Consider the following 20,453-nt stretch of genomic DNA (forward strand, 5'->3'; position numbering starts at 1 on the left):
CAGCTCCTGGATTTCAATGCAAATGAGTATGCATCTGTGAAGGAAGCTGTTGTAATGGGTAGACACATTTGAAAACAATTTTTGGGCTCCAAAAAGGCGTGTGTGTAAGGAAGACTTGCGTGCAGACATATTAAGGTGGGATGATTTAATAGGGTTTAGTTTTGATTCTCTAGCAAAAAAATGTAGGTAGAAAGTGCTAATGGAGGAGTACACAGACTACTGGATTTCTTATGTAGTGGTTGCATCTGTATGCCTACTCTGTTGTTAAATGACAAAGAAACAGCCACAGTAAATCTAACTGAGATCAAAATATTTAAAAGCCGTTACGGATATTTAAAGAAAGCTAATACTGTTCACAGCATATTCTCTGACTTCTCTAGGCACTAGAACTCAAAGGCATTAACTGTGGTTTAGTGTTCATATCTAATTGCTTTGAAGTGGATGATATGTGCTGTTGAAATGGTGTTTTAGTTTGCACGATGTTAATTTCTGTATGGAAGATATGTTTTAATTTGTTCCAGAAGGAAACAGTCATACAGAAGTCATACAATTGTATTTTGCATGTACAATAATTCTGTGCATTTTCAAGTGTATACCATCTGTTCAGCTTTTTGTAAGTAAGCCACAGTTTAATAGAGCCTGTGGAAATGATAGGCACAATAGTCAGTCTCAGTCAATATAGTGTAGTGAGTGCACGGAGCAAAAGGTGTAGAGGCCTTTGTTCTCTGTACTCTGCTGTGGGGCTTTGGCAGGTCACGGATCTCCTCTCTGTTGCTTCAGTATCTTTTAAGGTTAATATACTGGCTGTAGTCCTCACTTGGAAAAAAAGGTGAAAACACTGAGATGAGCTCATCTGGGAGAAAACAAATACATGTAACTGTTATTTCAAAGCCAGATTCTGTGAAGTCTGAGCACTTTTGTTTCTGATTGTTGAATACTTCCCTACTTGAATCCTAAGTGAAAGGAAACTAAATGTAATTATTTAAAGATTTCCCTTTTTTTCGTGGAGACAGTCCTATTGGTAGCTTGTTCAACAAAGGTATAAATTCATAATTCCTGATGAATTTTTTCTCAAACTCATTTATGTTCCTAGAGCAAAATATGATGCTTATTGGGAACCTGCCGTGTGTAATGAACAATGTTAAGCACAGAGATCCCCTCTTTGCTGACTGCTGTCAGTACTGCTGGAAGAGATTACTGTTTTCCCCTTGCAGGGTAGAAAAAACCAGTATCACTGAGAATATTAGGACATTTTTAGCCTATAACATTTTAGATTTTTTGCAGTGTTTTTGGTATGGCTTTCTATTTCCACTAGAATCTTTCTTTAGGCCTTAGTGTTTTTCACTTAAACCTGAATGTTTGTTATGCTCAAAAGAATGTTTATATGAAATGGGCCTAAAGTTCCAGAGGAAGGTTGTGCTGCCCGCATGACAGCTCAGCTAACTGGGCTGTGCTGCCAACTTGAAAATCTCTTCCTGTTGTGGGGTGGGGGGACCTCATTAGGCTACAGTTGGAAACCCAAACAGATTTGAAAAATTAAGGAGGTGGGTGAATATAATTACAGATTTTAAATGCACCTGGTGCATTTTATTTTGTCTCATTTATTTCCATTTCAATCTGTTCTTAATCTGTACTAATTTTATTTTAGAAAAATGTTTCTTTGATTTTTAGGTTTGGCTTCTCTTGTCCTTCCCCTGCAACGTTTATGTAGAATCTTGCTCTCAGCTTGCAGGAAGCCCTGTCCACACCACTGCCAGGACACTTTACTTTCCCTGAAGCTTGCCTTTCAGCTTCATGCCCGTTTTCATTGCTCAGGAAACCTATTCCATCCTTAGGCAGAGTTTTCCCACAAAGCCTTCTGCTCTGGGAGGCTTCAAAGCCTCTCCTTTATTTCCCCTGTCTGTGTGCCTTTAAAAATACAGAGATCTTCTTGAAAAAATATTTTGCCTTCTTGCTCAGCCTCATGAATGTCTTCAGCTAGCCAACAAGCTTGGGCTTCCTGGGGAGTGGGCTTCCTGGGGAGATAGTGCGGCCATGCATCTGTGGTTGTAGTCCTGCAGCAGCAGCCTTTCTTTGTGTCTCGGTTCATAGCTGCTCACTGTTTAGTGTGCAAGAGACATAAGCAGGGGTGACCCATGGGACAGTGTCATGCATATGTAGGATACAGGCCAAGTTATGCTTTAGTGCTTAAAGTCCCTTTATGCTTTAGTCCCTTTCTTTTTTCTCCCATGCTTGCTCTTTAGTTGAACTTCTTGATGTACTACCACCATGTTCTTATTTCTTCTGACACCCTTCCCAGATGAGGTTGCAGTTCTTGTGGTATAGAGTGAGACAGTTTAGCTGGTCAGTAAGCAGGTAAAACAGATCTCCTGGTATAAAGCAGCGCTAGTTTAGTGTCAGAATCATGGCTGGAGGATTTCCATTGAGAATCCTACAAAGATTGCAGACTGCTGTTGGGCAAGCTACTATCTTGAGTTGTTCTGAGTTGTTTTTAGTCATGCAGTTTAAGGCGTGTTACTGCCACAGTGCACTCGGTGTGCCGTGTACCTGTAGTTTCCTTTCCCTGTATTTTGACCAGAGGTAGCATTTGTTTTCTTCTCGTGGCACTGATGACAACAAGGAATATCTAATACTTATCCTCTGGGAAATACCACTTGGCTGCAAGCAAAAAGTAATTCTCTGAGCCAGGAGAAGCACTCTCTTGTGTTATTCTTCCTGTGAATCTGAGTCTTTAATTAAGTTTTTAATTATTTGCTCTAGGCTTCAAAAGAATTATCTAAAGCCAGGCAGCTACAATAGGAAATTAATTAGGGTCAGGCGAGCAATGGGACTATCATTTTAAACTAGGCATCTGAAAAAGGAGGTAAAATTTCTTATTTTAATTTCCCTTTGATTTTTCAGCCCTGTTACTTGGCAGTCCCTAAACCAGCAGGGTGTAGCTAAAGCCCCCATGACATTCTGGGACAATAATTGCATTTATTGTTTTTTCCTTTGCTTTCTAGTCCAAACCATATGTTTCTGCCTTTTAAGATTAGCCCTAGGCTCTGCTCTATCTCTGTTAAGGGCTTGTCTGCTTAGGGAAAGAGCCTGGAATAGCTAACACAACAGCTATTCTGTATGGGAGGCAGTTAGCGTGGAACACAGAGGGTGAATGTGGAACACTGGTTGTATTTCAGTTAATGTCAGAGCTCATTTCAGTGCACCACCTCCAGATAGGCACGCCATAAGGCTGCCAGCTGTGCACAGTGAGCAGCTGTATGGAATGGCACTGACAAGTTTTTCTGTCAGTTTTCCTTCTTGTGGCCTAGCTATCTGCCAGTCAAGCCTGTTCATTTACTATGGATGTAGCTTCCTCTTTATATACCAACAGTCTGATGTTTTAACTACATATATCTAAATTTAAACTGATTTTTAGGGTATCATTCATACATTAAATATGCTGTCTTTGCAGATTATGGTTAAAAAATGGTCAATCCCTTGTCCTCTGCCTTTCAGTAGTGCTGTAGAGACCTTACAGGTAAAGTATATGCTGTTTTGCAATTCTTCTAATTTTATTAGCAACTAATACTTTTTCTTTGGGTTTTTTTTTTTTTTTTTTAAGATTAACACTTTCAGAATTACTTGTAATTTAAATTCCTTCTTCTCTTAATCACCATAGAAACTAAAAAGTTTCATGTCTGTGGTTTGGGCTTATTCTTTCATTATGCCATTTTTTTGTATGTATGTCTTACAGGTTTCAAATTCTACTGGGGATTGTAAAGCAAAGCTCTTTCATCTTTCAAAAGAGGTAATCTCTATTAACAATATGCAAACTTAAAGGGGGGGGGGATGGTTTTCATAGAATTGGGGTTTAAACTCTGTACAGGATAAGCTATTCTTCTGTAAAACTAGTTATAGGGTGCTGAAATATTTCCTATACCTGCTGCCAAGTGTTATCCAGTCTCACTCTTTTTTATATGAAGGCTGGCTGTCCAAGTTAGCATTTATGAAAACATTTTACAAAGTATAAAGTATAACAGATGCAGCAGTGGTCAGCCTCATGATGCAGTCAGATCAAGCCAGCTTAATATGCCTTCAGCTGGAAGTCAGTGCTGCTTGGCTGTGTGCACACTTTTAGTTCCTAGCGAGGTAGAACAGGTTTCCTGAAACTGCCTGGACCTAACCTTAGTTTTTTCTTACCTGAAGCAAATTATTCAGGTCTAATGCAATCTTGTGCATTTCACTGGATGCCAGCTCTGGTATTTGTTGATTAATGTGGCAGTTTAAATCATATCATCACCCATCAAGGCTTGCAGGAGAGAAAGTATCATGTAGAACCCTAGTCTCTGTGGGATGAAGAGGAAGGGAAAAAGGTAAGAATGAATCTGGCACATGCCTGTAGTGTAGTGGAATTTAGGAGGGGCACAACTGTACTTCTCTGGAAAAAACAAAACCCAGCCCCACCCTCCCAAGAAAAAGCTGGGGGAGTTTTGGGCAGCGCAAACACGAGAGAAATGTTTTCTGTAGATCAAAGAAGAAATTTTACTTTGACCGGAAACGTCTACCATGAGATTCCGGCCTTTTGTGCTTTGAAGAATCTTGGGACTCATCTCTACTTCTTTAATGCTAACTTTATCAATAGGAAGTGGCATATTTTTACCAGTATGGGCCTGATGTGCCAGCATGAAAGTGTTTGTTACAGTTCAGTTTACTCCACTTGGCAGTTGAAGTAAGCTAAAGTAGATGACTCATCTCTTTTATTGAAAGCTTTTGGAATAATTTATCACAAACTGTGTGGCTGCAACTTTATGTAACTATTTTAAAATTTCAGATGCCAAAGTGTGTTACATTTTCTGAATGCTGTATGCGAATTTTTGTTAAGGAGTAATAAGAAAAAAGTGAAGTCAGGATGAAGGAATCAGTTATTTGACAGGTAGCTGTGGGTGTTAGAATTTAGGAAACTTGTTAGAAAATTCCATGAATGATTCACTGACTCTGGGGCAAATCCTACTCTTTATGTAAGTACTTGACCTCAGTATAGCTAAAAAAGAATCTTTCAGTTGTCATATACAGCGTGACTTGTGCCCATGAAACAGTAAGCTGTCACCACCACTTGAAAAGCTACTTACTGAGAAGGTCCGTTTTTTGTGGAATAATTCAGATGCATTCTGTGTGGTGGAGATTTATGTAAAGCATCAATGTGGAGAGATTTCCACTGACTTCGAGCACTTGAACCAAATTCTGAATTCATCCAGATACTTTTCCAACCATTTGTAATAACAATCTACAAGATATTTTTCTTCTGTTTTAGAGTGCTTATGCAATACCAACTATGGCCTTCTCTTTTCTCTGCCATACATCAGTCTTGCCCATCTATTGTGAGCTCCAAAGGTAATGTATGAAAACACATGCAATATTAAAATATGGTAGTATTTCTGTAATATTTTCCCTAAATCTTGAATAAATTTTATTTTCAAGTCGGTGCATCAGAAAATGCAAACTAAGTAGCTTTCATGTATTTGGGAAATGTACAGTTTTAGCCTGTACTGGCTTTTCCTCTCTTACAGGAGAGAAAAGTAGCAAATATGATTCCATCATCAATGTCAGTACATTGTCCTGGCCTGGACAAATCAGGAGAAAAAAGGTCATTTGCTAAGGTACTTATTAGTTAATTTTTATTGCTGTAGCTGAATCTGCATTTGGTCACATCTGATTCAGTGGGGGGTTTTTGACCCAGATTCTGTTCCTGACTCTGAATATATGTCATCCTGTATAAATCAAAATTTTGATGTAAAAAATACTCTGGAATGTCTGAATTCCCTACAAGATGGGGATGATGTTTGTTGTCTCCTTTGAGACTCCTGTGAAAAGTGCCCTTTAATGATCAGATTAAAAGTATTTTTGAAACCCCTAAATATTACTGACAGCACAGACCTCAGCAAATCCTCAGTTGCTATAAATTAAGCCAGTGATCTCTTATGAAAGGCAAGCTGCTATGGAAATTGCGTTGTGTTTAATAGTCCATGATACAGATTCAGCAGCACTAATTTTCTGGTTTTTGTGTGTGTGTTTTAGTCCATCCAAAAGTAGGATGCAGAATGTAACTGTCGCAGGAATTGGTCTGAGTTTCCTAATTTACTTTATGTCTGCTCTGTTTGGGTACCTGACATTTTATGGTAAGTATATTCAAGTGTTCTTTAGAATGAAAGCTAATAATAATGACAAATGCATTCTGACTGGTGTACTTGAAAGCTCTGAAATCTTCTTTTGAAGACTTAAGAATTTGCCTGACACTGGAAAGTGTTACAGTCTCATTGACTTCTCAATGAATAATGTAGCTAAACTTTGCAGGGTTTATGCCCTAAAATGCTATGCAGAAAGCCATCCCTAAACTGCAGCTGACGGTTTGTGTTCTCTAAACTGTAATTACTGTTCTGTAATTAAACTACTGATTGCCATTATACTGTTGGACTTATAATATTGTCATTTATATTCTGAGAATGGATTTATTGTGATCTGTGGGAAATTCTGAGAGCTGGTAATAGTCTGCTCGTCCAACAGGGTTGAAAGGTCTGCTCTAAGACTGTACCTTCTAGGACATTTACAACTTAATTAACCTGGTAATATCCCAGCACATTTGTTGTCTCTGAGGCTGTTGCCTTTCATGAGAGGAATTTGACCCACAGCAAGCCAGCCCTAATGTTAGGTAGGTGTGAAAGTTTGCAGCATTTTTTCCTTGTCTGATACAGCTTGGGTACAAAGCATGTATTGCTTTTCTGTTTCATGTTTGTATTTTTACAACTCGGTTGGAGCTAACAGTAGCTATTGTACTAGAAATCTGCTGGAAGTGGGGGAAAAAAATCCCATGAGTCATCCAATTTAGGAAAGCTTTATTTTAAAGGATTGTACAGAGTGACTTTTTCATGATATCTTTGTTCATGTGTAGCATAAAGACAAACTAGAGAAGTCCAGAAAAAAAAAATAAATTACAAGGAATATGAGAAAATTAGAAGGTGCATGAAGACATATCTGCTTCTGTGTCTTGACTTCAGTGAAGGGCAATGACAAAAGGCTGGGGAAGGATTTAAAGATTTAAAAGGGTAAGCTTGGAGCTGGGCTTTCTCTAGCACATGCTCCTGGGCTTCAGAAGTTGTGTTGATATCTGATACAGGAACTGAGCCAAGAAATGCACAACTCTTGGAGAAGCTGTCGACATAGCACTTGATGAAGTAAATATACCTTTTTATTTACCAAACAGAAAAGAGTGTCAGATGTAACACTTGCCCTGACAGATTCTATAGACATCTTTCATTTCCCTTTGCGGTGAAGTTTATGTGGCAGTGTGCTTCAATACCAGTTCAGTAACTCTACATTTGGACTTTTAAATACTTACGGGTACAGTTCCTTTTGAGTTTAGACATAGATGACTTTGGTATTCTTGTATTTCCCAAGAACACAGAAAGATTTTGGAACACTTGTCTACATAGTAGCCTTTTTTTAAGGGTCCATCCTAACTTTGACAGTAATGTCTATTTCATACAGCAGTTTTGGTATCCTGCCGCATGTCAGTGTGATGTCTTTCTGAAGAATTGTCATTTGGCTCTCTGTATTGTGCTGTAAATTTGTTACTACAGTGCATTTTTGCTCACATAGCACACACTATCAAATTGAATCACCTCTACTTGCTGATCATAGAATCAACTAGGTTGAAAAGACGTTTAAGATCATCAAGTCCAACCTTTATGATCTGTTTTCTGGAATAGTTTCATGCAAATGCTATCACATAAATGCATCACAGTCATCTGTTGGAATTCTTTTAATGTCTTCTGAAACCTCACCCTTTTTATGAGATTATTACATGCTAACCTGTGTTGATTGGAATGAATAAAATTACTTACAAGGGACAGTAAGGCAGTAAGACAGAAGTGTTCTGGTTAGAATTTCTTTTCCTTTCAGAGTGTTTTGTAGTTCTTGATGGCCAGGTTGAGAGAGTGTCAGGAATATTGGCTTTCAGCAGCTAATAATCCCAGATTTCCATGGAGTTTTCTACCTTTTTCCCCTAAGTATAAATGTTTATCTGTCTGTAACTGTCTGAAAATGTTAATTTGACACTTAGAATCCTTTGAAAAATTATATGGGGAGTCTTGAAACCTTTAATAGCGTATAGGCTGCTATTAGTGTTTCCTGACTGTCTCCATGTGGTTTGTAGGAAAACACAATTTTGAGTGACACACTGAGAGTCTGAGAGATTGAGCAGGCAGTGCAGGATAGGCATCTGGCTCTACATGAGGGCTCAACAAGGAGTTTAAAAAAGAAAAAAAGGGGGGGGGGGGAGGGGGAATTAAAATGGTAATAGTCCTAGAAACCCTCAGAGTTCCTGTTACCTTTGCTGTGTCTTTGGGGCAAGGCCCTGACTTGTCCCTTAGTCTGTTTCACTGGGATGTTTCTGTTTTTCTGCAAGCCTGATTTCTCTCAGTAACTCTTAGACTTGAGAGACAAACAGTGGATGTCTGAGAGAGTTGGGTTTTTGTGTTATGTCATCTCCCCCCTCCCCTCCTTGCAAGCTTCTCCTTTTTTTTTCTTTTTTTTTTTTTTCCCCTTACTTTCTGGTTGTCTTGCTTAATTAACTTCTTTAAACAGAGAGAATCTGTTCCCTGTTCCTAAAACACCAGTCTGAGAAAATTAAAACATTTTCTTTTAAATTGAAAACAAAAGGAGAGTTCCCTCTTTGAAAACAGACATGCTTCATCTTTCTGTGGTTCAGATGGTTTGTTCTGTTTTCTGTGAATTTAAAACATTGTGTGGTGACTGGACGTTGGAAGCTGTGGTCCATTCTGAATTCCAGAAAGCATAAAAGTCAACAACGTATGCCACAAAATCCCCCCAAAAGTCAGGGCAGTACTTGCAGAGATTTCAGAGCTCTGGCTTTTGCTGTTAACTTCAAATTTTCACCTTAAAGTGGCAAACTCAAAGGTAAAGATTGTTTGGGTTTGTTTGGTGGGATTTTTTGTGGGTGGTGGTGGAGAAATATCTGTCACAAGTGTAACTGATGCTAGTTATTATTCTGTGTCATCCAGCAATACATAAATAATACATATATTATTATATATATAATATATATATTATATATACATAATACAAAAGCAGTTACACTAGCATAGTTTTGAACATTCCCTTCTTCCTTTAAATTAGAATTGCAGCTTTTTCAAACCATGAAATTCTACCTTGTACATCACCTAATGTTTCAGGGGGAGGGAGGGTGGGGAGGAAGGAAATGCAGCTTAGCAAAATTAATTTGCTTCTGGCTTTCTAGTTCAACCCCAAGAATCTGGTGTTTAATGTTTCAGACACATAGAACAATCATAGAATCAACTAGGTTGGAAAAGACCTGTAAGATAATCAAGTCCAATCGTTACCACAGGACTGCTGAGACCACCACCAAAGTATGTCACTGGGAGCCTCAGCTGCCCTGTTTTTGAAGACTTGAGCACAGTTTTTGAGGATAAGTTTTAACTGTATCCTTGGCCTGATGTCACTACATGTTTCTTTTGGATGCTTTCTCCTTCATATTTGTATCTTGTAGCTTTGGCTTCAGCAGAGGCTCTCCAGTGACTTGCCTCCTGAAGTTTTGTCAGTTTTCTGGAGGCTGCATGTCCTCGTGTGTCAGTAGTACTAAAGCATGTGCAACTACTCCACATTAGTCACAAGCAAATTGATCAGTTTGAATGGAAGCTTAATATGCATTGTTAATTATCTTAGTTCTCAAACGATTAACAAAGTAATTATTTTTTTGTTCTTGTTTTCAGACAAAGTGGACTCTGAATTGCTGCAGGGTTACAGCAGGTACCTGCCTCATGATACTGTCATCATGACTGTTAAGGTAGCCATCCTGTTTGCTGTGCTTTTGACAGTCCCTCTAATCCATTTCCCAGTAAGTACTCCTCAACATTTTGAAGCTGGCAGTAAGCAATGGTAATGCTAATGCTTTGCAGACTGCAATATTTCAGTCACATCTAGTCTTGTGTATCGTATTCACTTGTCAGGTGATTGATCAAAGACCACATATTTGCATATGTTCCATGAAAGCTCAAAAATAACAACTAACCACTAAGCTAATTTGTGCTCTTGAGACAGATTTCAGATTAAAACTAGGCCACAGCTTTGTTTTTAATTTAGAGAATCCAGAACTTCTAAAGTTTATTTAGTTTGATTTTTTGCCTTGATTTTTTTTTTTTTTTGTTTGTTTTCCTTACCCCTTCTTAAATTGAGTTTTGCTGACTTGGTTTTTCCTTTCTACATACACGCACCCGCACACAAACACTCTTATATTTGAAAACTCAATTGAAAATTAGAAACACATATTGACCTGTTTTACAAAAAAACCCTACTTTAGATCATCAGTACCATGATTGAACTGAAAATTCATTGTTAGGACTGAAAAAATGCATGCAAACAAAACTACGTGTCTGGAAGTAGAGTATGGAAGCTTGGCAACATGCTGACATTTGCTACCAAGCATGCTTAAAGAGACAAGGCATTATCTCCCAGACGTCTTTTAGTCCCTGCAAAAAAGGAGTTATTCCTTAAGACTGATGGCTATGTGATAAATACTGCTTTAATACTAAGTAAACTGTGTGCTACAGAAAGGCAAAACATTTAACTGTTACTGAATTTTTTGCGTTTTGATATTTTTAAATATTTTTTCACCTCTTGAATGATGTCAGTCCTAAGTTTATGAAATTGAGATAATATTAAATAAAGTGTATCTATGTATTTACCCATGCAATATTTCTCTTCATATCATGTAGGCAAGAAAAGCTGTATTGATGGTATTTTTCTCTCATCTTCCTGTGTCATGGATTTGCCATATCCTTGTCACTTTAACACTGAATACAATTGTTGTGTTGTTTGCGATGTACGTGCCAGACATTAAAAATGTATTTGGAGTAGTTGGTAAGTTGTTGTGGTTGTTGGGGTTTTTTTGTTTAATTTTTCTTCAGAAAATTCATTAAAATGATGTTAATATACTTTAATCTTGCTCTAAGTAAAAACTTACTTTCTGTTTTTTAAAGGTTCAACCACATCAACATGTTTGCTTTTTGTTTATCCTGGACTATTTTATCTTAAACTTAGCAGAGAGGACCTTTTATCACGACAGAAACTTGGGGTATGCTTTTTCTAATGTGTGCTAATTATATTCAAATGGTCTCATTTTCTATTCATCTCAATATGCTGTAGAGCACGTAATCGAAGGGGCAAAGTTCTTGCTCACAGATTTTGTGAATTGCAGTGAGAACATTTTGCTCTGTTCCTCGTGATAGTTCTATTCTTTCTGAAACTCCTCCTCCACAAGAGAGTTTTGACTAGTAGTTCATCCATATGCTGGACTCCTGAGCTGAATACATGCTTTTCCATATAGTTTTCAGATGTTGACTTTTAATCCAATTTCTCTTCAGTTTTTATGCATTACTCTGATGTTGTCTGAGCAGCTGGGACAAAGCCAAACTGCATTTAGGTGAAATGGTGTTTATGCTTGGTTTTTATGTAAGCCTTCTCGGAAACATCTTCCCCACCCATCCCTTTCATTTTTTCCCCTCCCTCTCCCCCCTTTTTTTTTTCCTTCTCTTTATGGTTTCTCTTTTGGTGTAGTAAGTTAAACTCCAGCTGAAATTTGTGCAGCAGCCTGTTTTTTGCACTGTAACTGTCTTCATTTTAACCACTGCTCAGCAAAGCAACTTCATTACAGTGGCTAAAATGCTGACAAGCTTTTTAGGCATAAGTCCTTCAGCCATTCTTATAATTCACAGGGCTGCTCTTGTGCTGACAAAATAAGGAGTCTGAAAAAGTGTCTAATAACGATGCTCTTGGACTAAAGTCTTGACTAGTTCCAACAGTTCTGGGGCCTTGTTATAAATCAGCAAGCAGCCGTCTCTTGAGCTGTAGTTTTATTATCCTCTAGCTATTAAAAAAATATAAAGAGTGCATTGTAACTTTAATTTTGAGTCAAATACAAATTCAGTTTCTTAATTTATTGAGTTGTATCTGCAGACAGTGTGAGCAGGCAGACTAACAGCTCTCAGAGTTCCCAATGAAACTATCCCAGAGCAGGCTTAGTTTAGTTTTTCCCTAAACAGATACCTTGTGTTTGAAGACTGAGTAAAATATTAAAGATTATTTTAGAAGACGCTACTTAAACCTGTTCTTACAGGATTTTTTCATCATTAATTCTGATCCTTAGAAATAATGTAAAAAATTAATTTTTTGCTTTTCTTTCTTGACAGGCATGCGCATTGGTTGTTTTTGGCATTTGTGTTGGCCTTCTCAGTTTAGTTCTAATAATTGTCAATTGGACTGACCAATAACAGACTGTTGTTGGTGTCTAAACTGAGCTTCAGAAGGACAAGAACCAGAGACATGTCAAAACTACCAAGATGAATGCTGGATATCCTCAGGGAAACACTGACCAAAGCTATCTGTGGAAGAAATAATGCTGTTTTTTCACTGCATTAGTGATGTTCCCTTAATCTTGAGTCACTCTGTTTGCTTACTGGACAATTAGTCTTTGCCATTCTAAAATAATAGTTTTTAATTATGGAATCATGATGGGTAAAAAGGTCTCTTGAATTTCTGCAATGCAAAAATGGTTCAGTGCACATGGTGGACAAAGGCAGAATCTTGAACTAACTTCTATTTCAAAGACAATGAGTTGGATAGATCTGCTATGTAGATATGCTACATCAGCCATGATGTGCATGTCTTGATGTGTGCATTTAGGATAATACGCACATTATCCTAGACAGTGAAAGATTTCTATTGCTTGAATAATTTCCAAAATTTCAGCCAGTTCATATTAAGAACTTCCTGATTCCAGATATTTACCCTAATTTATCCTAACATGGATCCAGAAACCAACTGCCTTAGCCCAGTTTAGTGGACACATCATGGCAATATTTGTTCATTGTTTTTTGAAACAGTTTTTATACTTCCATGTACTAGAATCATACTGAAGTAATTTTTAAAACAGAAGGCTTTGCCCATCTAGCATAACAGCTTTTAGTAGTATTGGGAAGTATTTCTATTTTGCTGTTAATAATAGACATTTTTCAGCTAGTATCTATTTTTTTATATTATTCAGTTCACCTCAGTATTTCTCCCAGTGAAAGACTTCTTTTGTTTTTCTTATTTCTGTTTTTACAAGTGTTTCATATTTGAAATAGTGTTTCTATATTTTATGTACTGTTGTATGTCAGAAGGTTTGGGTTTGAAATGTGAAATTCTGCCTCTGTTGAAGACAGGAAATCTTATGTTTATGGAACCCTAATTTTACCTTGGATCTCTATAAACTTCCATGTATTCTTTTATATTTTCCTTGCATAAATGAAATGTGAATGCAGTTTTCAACACCCAGCCAGGTTCTGTTAAACATGGTACTGAGGACCCACCATGAAAGTTTCTCATACTAGTAGAAAAGTAGTAAAGCAGTAGCTGATAGCATGGTAAGGTTTTTAAAATTTGTTTCTATCAGATGGGATCTGATAACTTTAAAATAGCCCAGTCTCAAAAGAGTTTGTGCACTAAGGAAGAAGCTAAGCCTCCACAGAAAGGGTGTGTGTAAAGTTAAGAAATCAGCCTCAAATGGTAAGATTGAGAGAGTGGGAAAGATCCTTCAGTATTTCCAGATGCAATCATTCTTTCAATTTATTTTAGCACTTTCACATCTGAGAAGTGGAATAAGACACAAGTGAATCATAGTGAAGTAATGCATCTATGCAATATGAAGGCAGCTAGTAAATGACATTTAAATAAGTTTTTCTGCCCATAAGGTAGAGAGTTAGCAAATTATTTAACTGCTGCCAGAAAGTTCTGCTGAGACAGTTCTGTTAATATGAATAAAATTGAATGTGCTTGATCCTGACTTGACTAATAGGGAGGAACAGCAAATAGCAGAGTTGGAATTGCCTTGTCTATTCCTGAGATGACAGACTAGGATTTGTCATGCCAACAGGTCACTCAGTTCTCTAGGGATTTATAAGATACTCCTTGGTTTTGATAAATGGCCTGAAGGCACCCAGGTGGTGCAGCTCGGTACTGCTTCAGGAATCATTTTTGCTTTGGGAATATCAGGATTTTAATATAGAAATAGACATTTTGACTTGTGGTGAGGCTGGGGAGCTAACATTTTGGTAGGGTCCCAAAGGCAAGACTGCAGTTACTTTTATCTAGTAGATGTTCCGTGACACAAGATGAACCATCTAATAGTTTGTCAGTACCAGTAACAGCATGTCCAGTCTTGGCCAGAAGTTCACAACTACTGTGGCACTGGCAGTGGCTTTTGACAAGTGTATTTTACTTACAGAAAACCAGCATGAGCATAAGATGTGACATGTTACTTGCCAAAAAAATGAACCGAGTGAGCTCACTCAGGGGACAAGAAAAGTGAGAGGAGGGCGCTAGGACTGGGATTACCTTTTTTCAGCAGCAGCAGCCATTGGGTAGCACAAAACATCATGCTTTGTCCAGCAGTTTTGCTTCAGGAGGTTGAAGTGTGTGTGTGCACATAAGGAGTGCCTCTAACTGGAGAGGTTTCTTGCTTCTTTTGATCAAGAGATTGAGCAGATCTTCTCAGCATTGTGGAAATATTAATGGTTGAGGCTTCCTCCCCATCTTGCCTTCACTCTTGCAGCTCTCCCAGGTTGTTTAACTCTTGATAACCAGATGTAGCTGCCTTTCTGCCTGCACCTACCCTCTAATAGCTGTGTTTCACAGGTTTCGTAACACTTTAGGGATTTGGTCACTCAGTATCTCTTGGCAGTAGTGCAAAAGCTTAATATATACCTTATAAAAATGTACCTTGAGAAAGCGATGATAGCTGTACATGAGGAAGTAATTTTCTGTCTGACTGAACCAAAACATTTTAGGAAACCTGGAGACCCCACATTCATGTGAATGAACTGCAGGGTGTTCTGGGTTTTGTTCTGTTTTCTTTCCAGACACTAGAATTTAGGAGGAATATTTATTAGAAATTTGATGGAAGTTGTTTCTCATTTAGTATATGCTCTTGTAGCACACTGTTGAGTAAAACTTGTAGGACATTGCTGCAGTCACTTTATTTTACATTCCAACCAGCAAGACTTCTGTGAAGGCACAGAACATTGGCAAAGCTTTGCGAAGTTTTTTCTCTTTCCTTCCCCTGAAAAAGGTGAATCTCGCCGTGCACTGTGATGCTCTGTTTGTACACTGTGATGCTGTGTTTGTACACAAGCAGTTGGCTTTGAGTGCATTGTCTTAAAAAATGTGACAGAGAAAATATCTGAAATAGTGTTGATTTTACAGTTGATTCCTGTAATGCTACGGAAATCATGGCATCATTGTTTTTAATCCCGGAGTATTATCATAACTAACCTGGCTATTACCTAATTGTCCTAGTAAGTAGACTTTAGAATGATGAATACCAGTGTGTGAAGTTAATATTTGGTGAGAATGAATGGAAGCAATTCACACCTCTACTGGAGCTCCATTATTACATTTTGGCTGCGAAGCCGAAAGGATAGCATCACAGGGGTTACAGAATGTAACTGAAAAAGTGTTAGAAATACAGCTACTTTTAAGTTTCTGTGATACATAACTTAAAATATGGAGAGAGGGAGAGAGCCAGAAAGAAAAAGAACAAATATTTCCAAACTTAGAAAAACATGTAAGTACCTTCCACAGTGAAAAAGCAGAGGAAGGACTTTGGGTTTATCCTCCGCATACCCCACAGGAGATTGTTCTGTTTGTTGTGCCTGCATAAGGGTTTCACTACAGTTGTGCACTTGTGTGCATTTTTCTTTTTTAGCAAAACAGGCTTCCAGTCTGGAACTCTGTGCTCACTCAAGTGCTGATAAACAGATTTTTATTTATTCTTGTGCACAGGGGTTTTTTTCCTTCTGAACTTCCAGATTTATAAATTTCAGTGGTTCTCCTTTGTTACCTATAGTTAGCATTTTCTGACCTTCTTTGCTGAAGACTTGACAGGAATGGATGAAGGGGCCCACCGTTCTTCTGAATTCACTGGGAAAGGTTGCCTTTCCCCAGCTGACCAAGAACAATGATGGGAAATGAATTGGTTGCCTTTGGTTTGTTTTCTCCCTTTCTCCTATTTCACTCCTGGCCTATTGAAGGCTGGTCAAATTTCAGATGGACTGTGGTAAGCTGGGTGTGGAGAGTGGCTTTTGTAAACAGCATTGTAGGAACCAGTACTGCAAAACAAAAGCACTCTACACCTCTTTGTTTTGTGGCAGATGCTCATGCTTTATTTCCGTGTTTCTAAGCAGTTTGTATCTTAATACATGACTTTTCATGACAATAAGTATGTTTAAAATTCTCTTGCGTGTCCCTGTATAGTGAAAATTGAGACACTGAAACTGTCCTATCCTCTCTCTGTCCCTCCTCTCACCTTCCCCTTCAGTTTTTTATTAACACCAGTTGATCGACACTGGGCAGGAATGTGCCATTAGCTGAACAGTTCAAGTTATCACTTGGGAGTGCAGCCTGGGTGTGAGCATGTGAGTCCGCACTGCTCCATTCATGTCCCGCAGGCTCAGCTTGCACCTAGTGCCACCACAGCTCATGACTGAAGGCCAGTGCTGGCCATGGGCAGACCTTTTCAGTGTTCCCAAGTTGGCTATTTTTGTAAGAATTTTTCTATTTGAAACATGGAGATATAGCTAAACTTTTGTAACATGGGAAGACTCTGTTGATTTGGAGTTCTTAAATCATTTATGTTGTGTAATATACTTAAGGTGCTGTATTTCCAACCCTTGCAATCTTAATGAGGATGAAACCATGATGATGCAGTGGGATCTGTCTGATGGAGCTGCTGGGGCAAATGTGAAATCCTTGAGCAGCTCAGCTCACAAGTGCGTTGTTTGCGTGAGAGAGAATATGGGCTTCAACTTTATTACTGTCTTTCTTGTGCTGCACAAAATATAATTTTGGTATGGATGTGGAAGTCCATGCTCCTACAGCTTTAGTCCGTGGTGGCCACATGGGAGCTGTCAATCCATGCTTGTGTATTCTAAGGCTCCGTGGGCATCTCTCTTGGACAGGAGTGGAGCAGGGTTATGGACCTAGGTGGGTATTTTGCCTGACCCAGTGTGGCAAGTCTCATGTAAAATAAATTCCTAACATTAATTTTGAGGATTACTTGTGATGAATATGGAACGTTTTTGTTAGCATCAGCCAATGCACATTCAGCATTGCACCTGATATATGAGTGAAGGCAGAAGTCCAGTTGTTCTGGATAGAAATATCATTGCTTATTGGACCTCCTTTCTTGATTAAAACTCATTTAACACTTTACCTGAAATTGTTGGTTTACAGTTGACTTACATGTTGAAAGTGTTAGTTGCAGTTGCTCTGTACACTGAAAGGCCTCTGGATATGTTTACTGCTACTTCCTAATGACTGCTGGTGGGAGAGATTTTCAGTATTACAAAAGTGCTGCCTGATTTCTACAGTTTCATGGTGGTGGTTCTTTAATTTGTGTTTCAGTAGTGATCATCCAACTACACTTCATGTGGAATTGGAATTATTAAATTAATAACTCGATGTATGTAGAAGTTGCTTAACTCATGTCAAACCTGTGTGTTGTACAACAGATGTCCTCTTTCGAGGTTGCCTTCCTTCAGATTTGCTGTGGAACAGCTAGAGCATGATCCAAAACCCCTAGAAAATAGAGACCAGTACTTGTGTAATTCATGGGATTGTCATCTTTGCTTTGTGCGTAACGTGCCTGCTCAGTGAAAGAAAAGGGACTGCTGACTCTGCAGCTGGCTCTGGACATGTGGCGATCATGCTGCTAGCCCCAGCTCGGGCTGTAGCATGGCTTTGACAGCGAAGGGTGTCATTCCTAAAAATCACACCTAGTTCGGTGGCAGTAGAATAGTTGTGCACTTACATGTGTTTTCCTTCATTAGTGTGGTTGTGTGACCCCTGCTCTGTTCTTGCTGAACCCAGCTTGAAATGGATGTGAGATGTGGTCTGGGGAGTCGTTACAGATTGCTTCTCCCGGACCTGTCTCTTTCAGTGCTTGATTTTACGAGGTCTGCTCTCCAAAAAAGGATGCAGAAAATAACTTTTTCCGTTGAGAACTGCACTTGCTGTCCTTTCAGGTATTGGTTTCATCGACAGCAAGCCTGCCCGTCCTGTGCTGTTCTGCCCCTCTCTATGAAACAAAAGGCAGCAGAAGAGATGTGGGAGGCTGTGGCTGTGCAGTGTGTGGCCTCGGGACGGTGCTGCTTTGAGGTGGGTGCCTGGCTGGCCTGGCACATCAAGCAGGATGAAAAACTCCTGGAGACCCTTTGAGAAGGGCAGCCTCATGCAGCCAGGTCAGGGTCAGCAGGGAAAGCAGATAGCTTTGGTATGCAGAAGTAGCAAGCAGGGTAATGGCTGCCCTGGGAGGGCTCTGGAGCAGGGACCTGCTTTTTGGCCATAGATCGTGGTGCTTTCTAATAGATGTGAGTGTGGCTCCAAGTGCTTTGAAAGGTCTAGGGGAGTCTGGAATAGAAGCAAAAAATGGAAAAAACCCAAAACCCTCATTACTGTGCTGCTGGCTCAATTCCAGAGCTGTGTGAATGCTCACCCACATGGAAAGGAATATCAGCAAATTTGCGTTCCCTTAGGAGTGTTTGTCCTGACTGGAGCTGGCACCAAACAGCACAAACCCCAAGTGCGATGCAGAATTTGATCTTGTGCTGCACCAGCTTCTCGTACCTGGTCTTGTTGCCGAGTGGGTCCTGCCCGTGCTTGGCATTTCCCTTGCCTCCAGCCTTGCTGCTTGCGTGGTGGTGGTTTCTACAGCAGCCAGGCAGCTCTCTGCACCTGGTTTAGATTTAAAGCTCGTTTACACATGATGTCACGCTTTTATTGTCAGCCCAGAGAAGGTCAAGACAGTTCGTTTTGGGAAGGTTTGCGTTGTTGAGCATTTACAGCGCTGCCATTAATGCCTTCACCATCTGACATTTCAGTTCTCTGGTGTGGAGCAATGAAGGCACTGGGTACATGGGATGAATGGGAGTGGTTGGCACAGTGGCTGAGCAGCCTGGGTTGCAGAACTACTTTCCTGGGGACCAAGGGTGGAAGTTACTGCTCCATGCACCATGTAGCAAATCAAGGATCTGGCCAGAGGAGGGTTAATGAGCCCTGGAAGCTGAGGGTGTTGTTATGGGCTGTTACCTTGCAGGAGCCTGATCTTGCTGCTCCATTGACTGGAGTGGGACAGTGTTCCTGGGATCCTGGTCTCTGCACCCTCCCCGGTAGCTCCACACAATAATGGGATTTACACGCAGGGATGGAGAAGAGATTTGGGATGTGGTTAAGACAGCACAGAACCCATAGGGCTGTAGTTGAGGGCCATGAAAATCTCAGGCTTTCTTTTTACCTCCTCCAGACCTGCTCTGCTGTTTCATTTTGTACGTCACACTGGAAGCAGGGCTTTAGCACAGCATTTCCCCAGCTGGGTTCACAGCTCATGGCTGTGGATCTCCTGGAGGAAGGGCTTAAGTAGCCTTTGTGTTTATGGTTCTTTACAGGTCTGGCACTGGGGATAGCTCGTGAGATGTGTGCTCAGATTTTTGCTTTGGGATTTTGATGAACAACTTCCATGCCTATTAAAGAGAGAAATGATGCATGCTTTTAGTTGTCTACAGCTCACTTCTTTCTCCAAATACACAAGTCGGTATTTGATCCTTCAGATCTAAGCTTTGAAGAGCCTGAGCAGTGAAACAGAGTCAGCTTCATGTTGGTAGGTACCAGATGCAGATGCAGAGTCTGTGCCAAGGGGGGCTGCCTATTAACCCGTGCATGTATGGCGTTGGGGTAAACTTGCGAAATAACACTCACCTTCTGTTTTAATTGCCAGTCATTGCATGGTCGTAGGAGGGCTCCTCACCCTGAGCTTTGGGCAGGGAAGCAGAGGAATTTCCATTACTGCTCACTGACTGGGTGCTGACCCAAGTTCTTCATGGCCTGGAGTTCAGGGGTGCAGAGAGCTGTATGCAAAGTCAACATGTGGTGGGTCAGAGATGTAGACGGAAGGTATGTCTGGAGGTGCCTTTGCTCAAACAGCAAGAGCTAAGGTCACTAGAAAGCATCTGAGGCTCAGCACTTCCATAGTCCTTTCGCCTGCCCAGGCTCCAGAGGGGAGTTACTCCAAGTGAGGTCTCACAAGAGCAGAGTAGAGGGGCAGGATCACCTCCTTTGACCTGCTGGTCACGCTCCTTTTGATGCAGCCCAGGATACAGTTTGCTTTCTGGGCTGCGAGCGCACACTGAAGCCGGCTCATGTTCATTTTCTCATCGACCAGCACCCCCAAGTCCTTCTCCGCGGGGCTGCTCTGAATCTCTTCTCTGCCCAGCCTGTAGCTGTGCCTGGGATTGCTCAAACCCAGTTCTTCAGAGCACTGGTGCTTTTATTCCTCCTGGATGTGTGCTCTT

The 20,453-nt window shown here is 40.0% G+C and overlaps 1 protein-coding gene across 4 annotated transcripts in view; it reads left to right on the forward strand.

Moving 5' to 3' along the window:
* SLC38A6 (solute carrier family 38 member 6) overlaps window positions 1-19,648 on the forward strand; it is a 46,554-nt gene extending 26,906 nt beyond the window's left edge. For 2 of the 4 annotated variants that reach the window (XM_065686830.1, XM_065686832.1), the window contains 8 exons: window positions 3,452-3,517; window positions 3,734-3,787; window positions 5,291-5,370; window positions 6,055-6,155; window positions 9,786-9,910; window positions 10,788-10,932; window positions 11,052-11,146; window positions 12,261-19,648. In XM_065686830.1, coding sequence (XP_065542902.1) covers window positions 3,452-3,517; window positions 3,734-3,787; window positions 5,291-5,370; window positions 6,055-6,155; window positions 9,786-9,910; window positions 10,788-10,932; window positions 11,052-11,146; window positions 12,261-12,341 — 747 coding nt within the window. In that variant the 3' untranslated portion in view covers window positions 12,342-19,648. The remainder of the gene's footprint in view (window positions 1-3,451; window positions 3,518-3,733; window positions 3,788-5,290; window positions 5,371-6,054; window positions 6,156-9,785; window positions 9,911-10,787; window positions 10,933-11,051; window positions 11,147-12,260) is intronic. The other 2 variants (XM_065686831.1, XM_065686834.1) reach the window with 2 other exon arrangements.
* The last annotated feature ends 805 nt before the right edge of the window (window positions 19,649-20,453 follow it).

The sequence above is a fragment of the Lathamus discolor genome, chromosome 6 (assembly GCF_037157495.1).
Source record: "Lathamus discolor isolate bLatDis1 chromosome 6, bLatDis1.hap1, whole genome shotgun sequence".
Classification (NCBI taxonomy): Eukaryota; Metazoa; Chordata; class Aves; order Psittaciformes; family Psittacidae; genus Lathamus; species Lathamus discolor.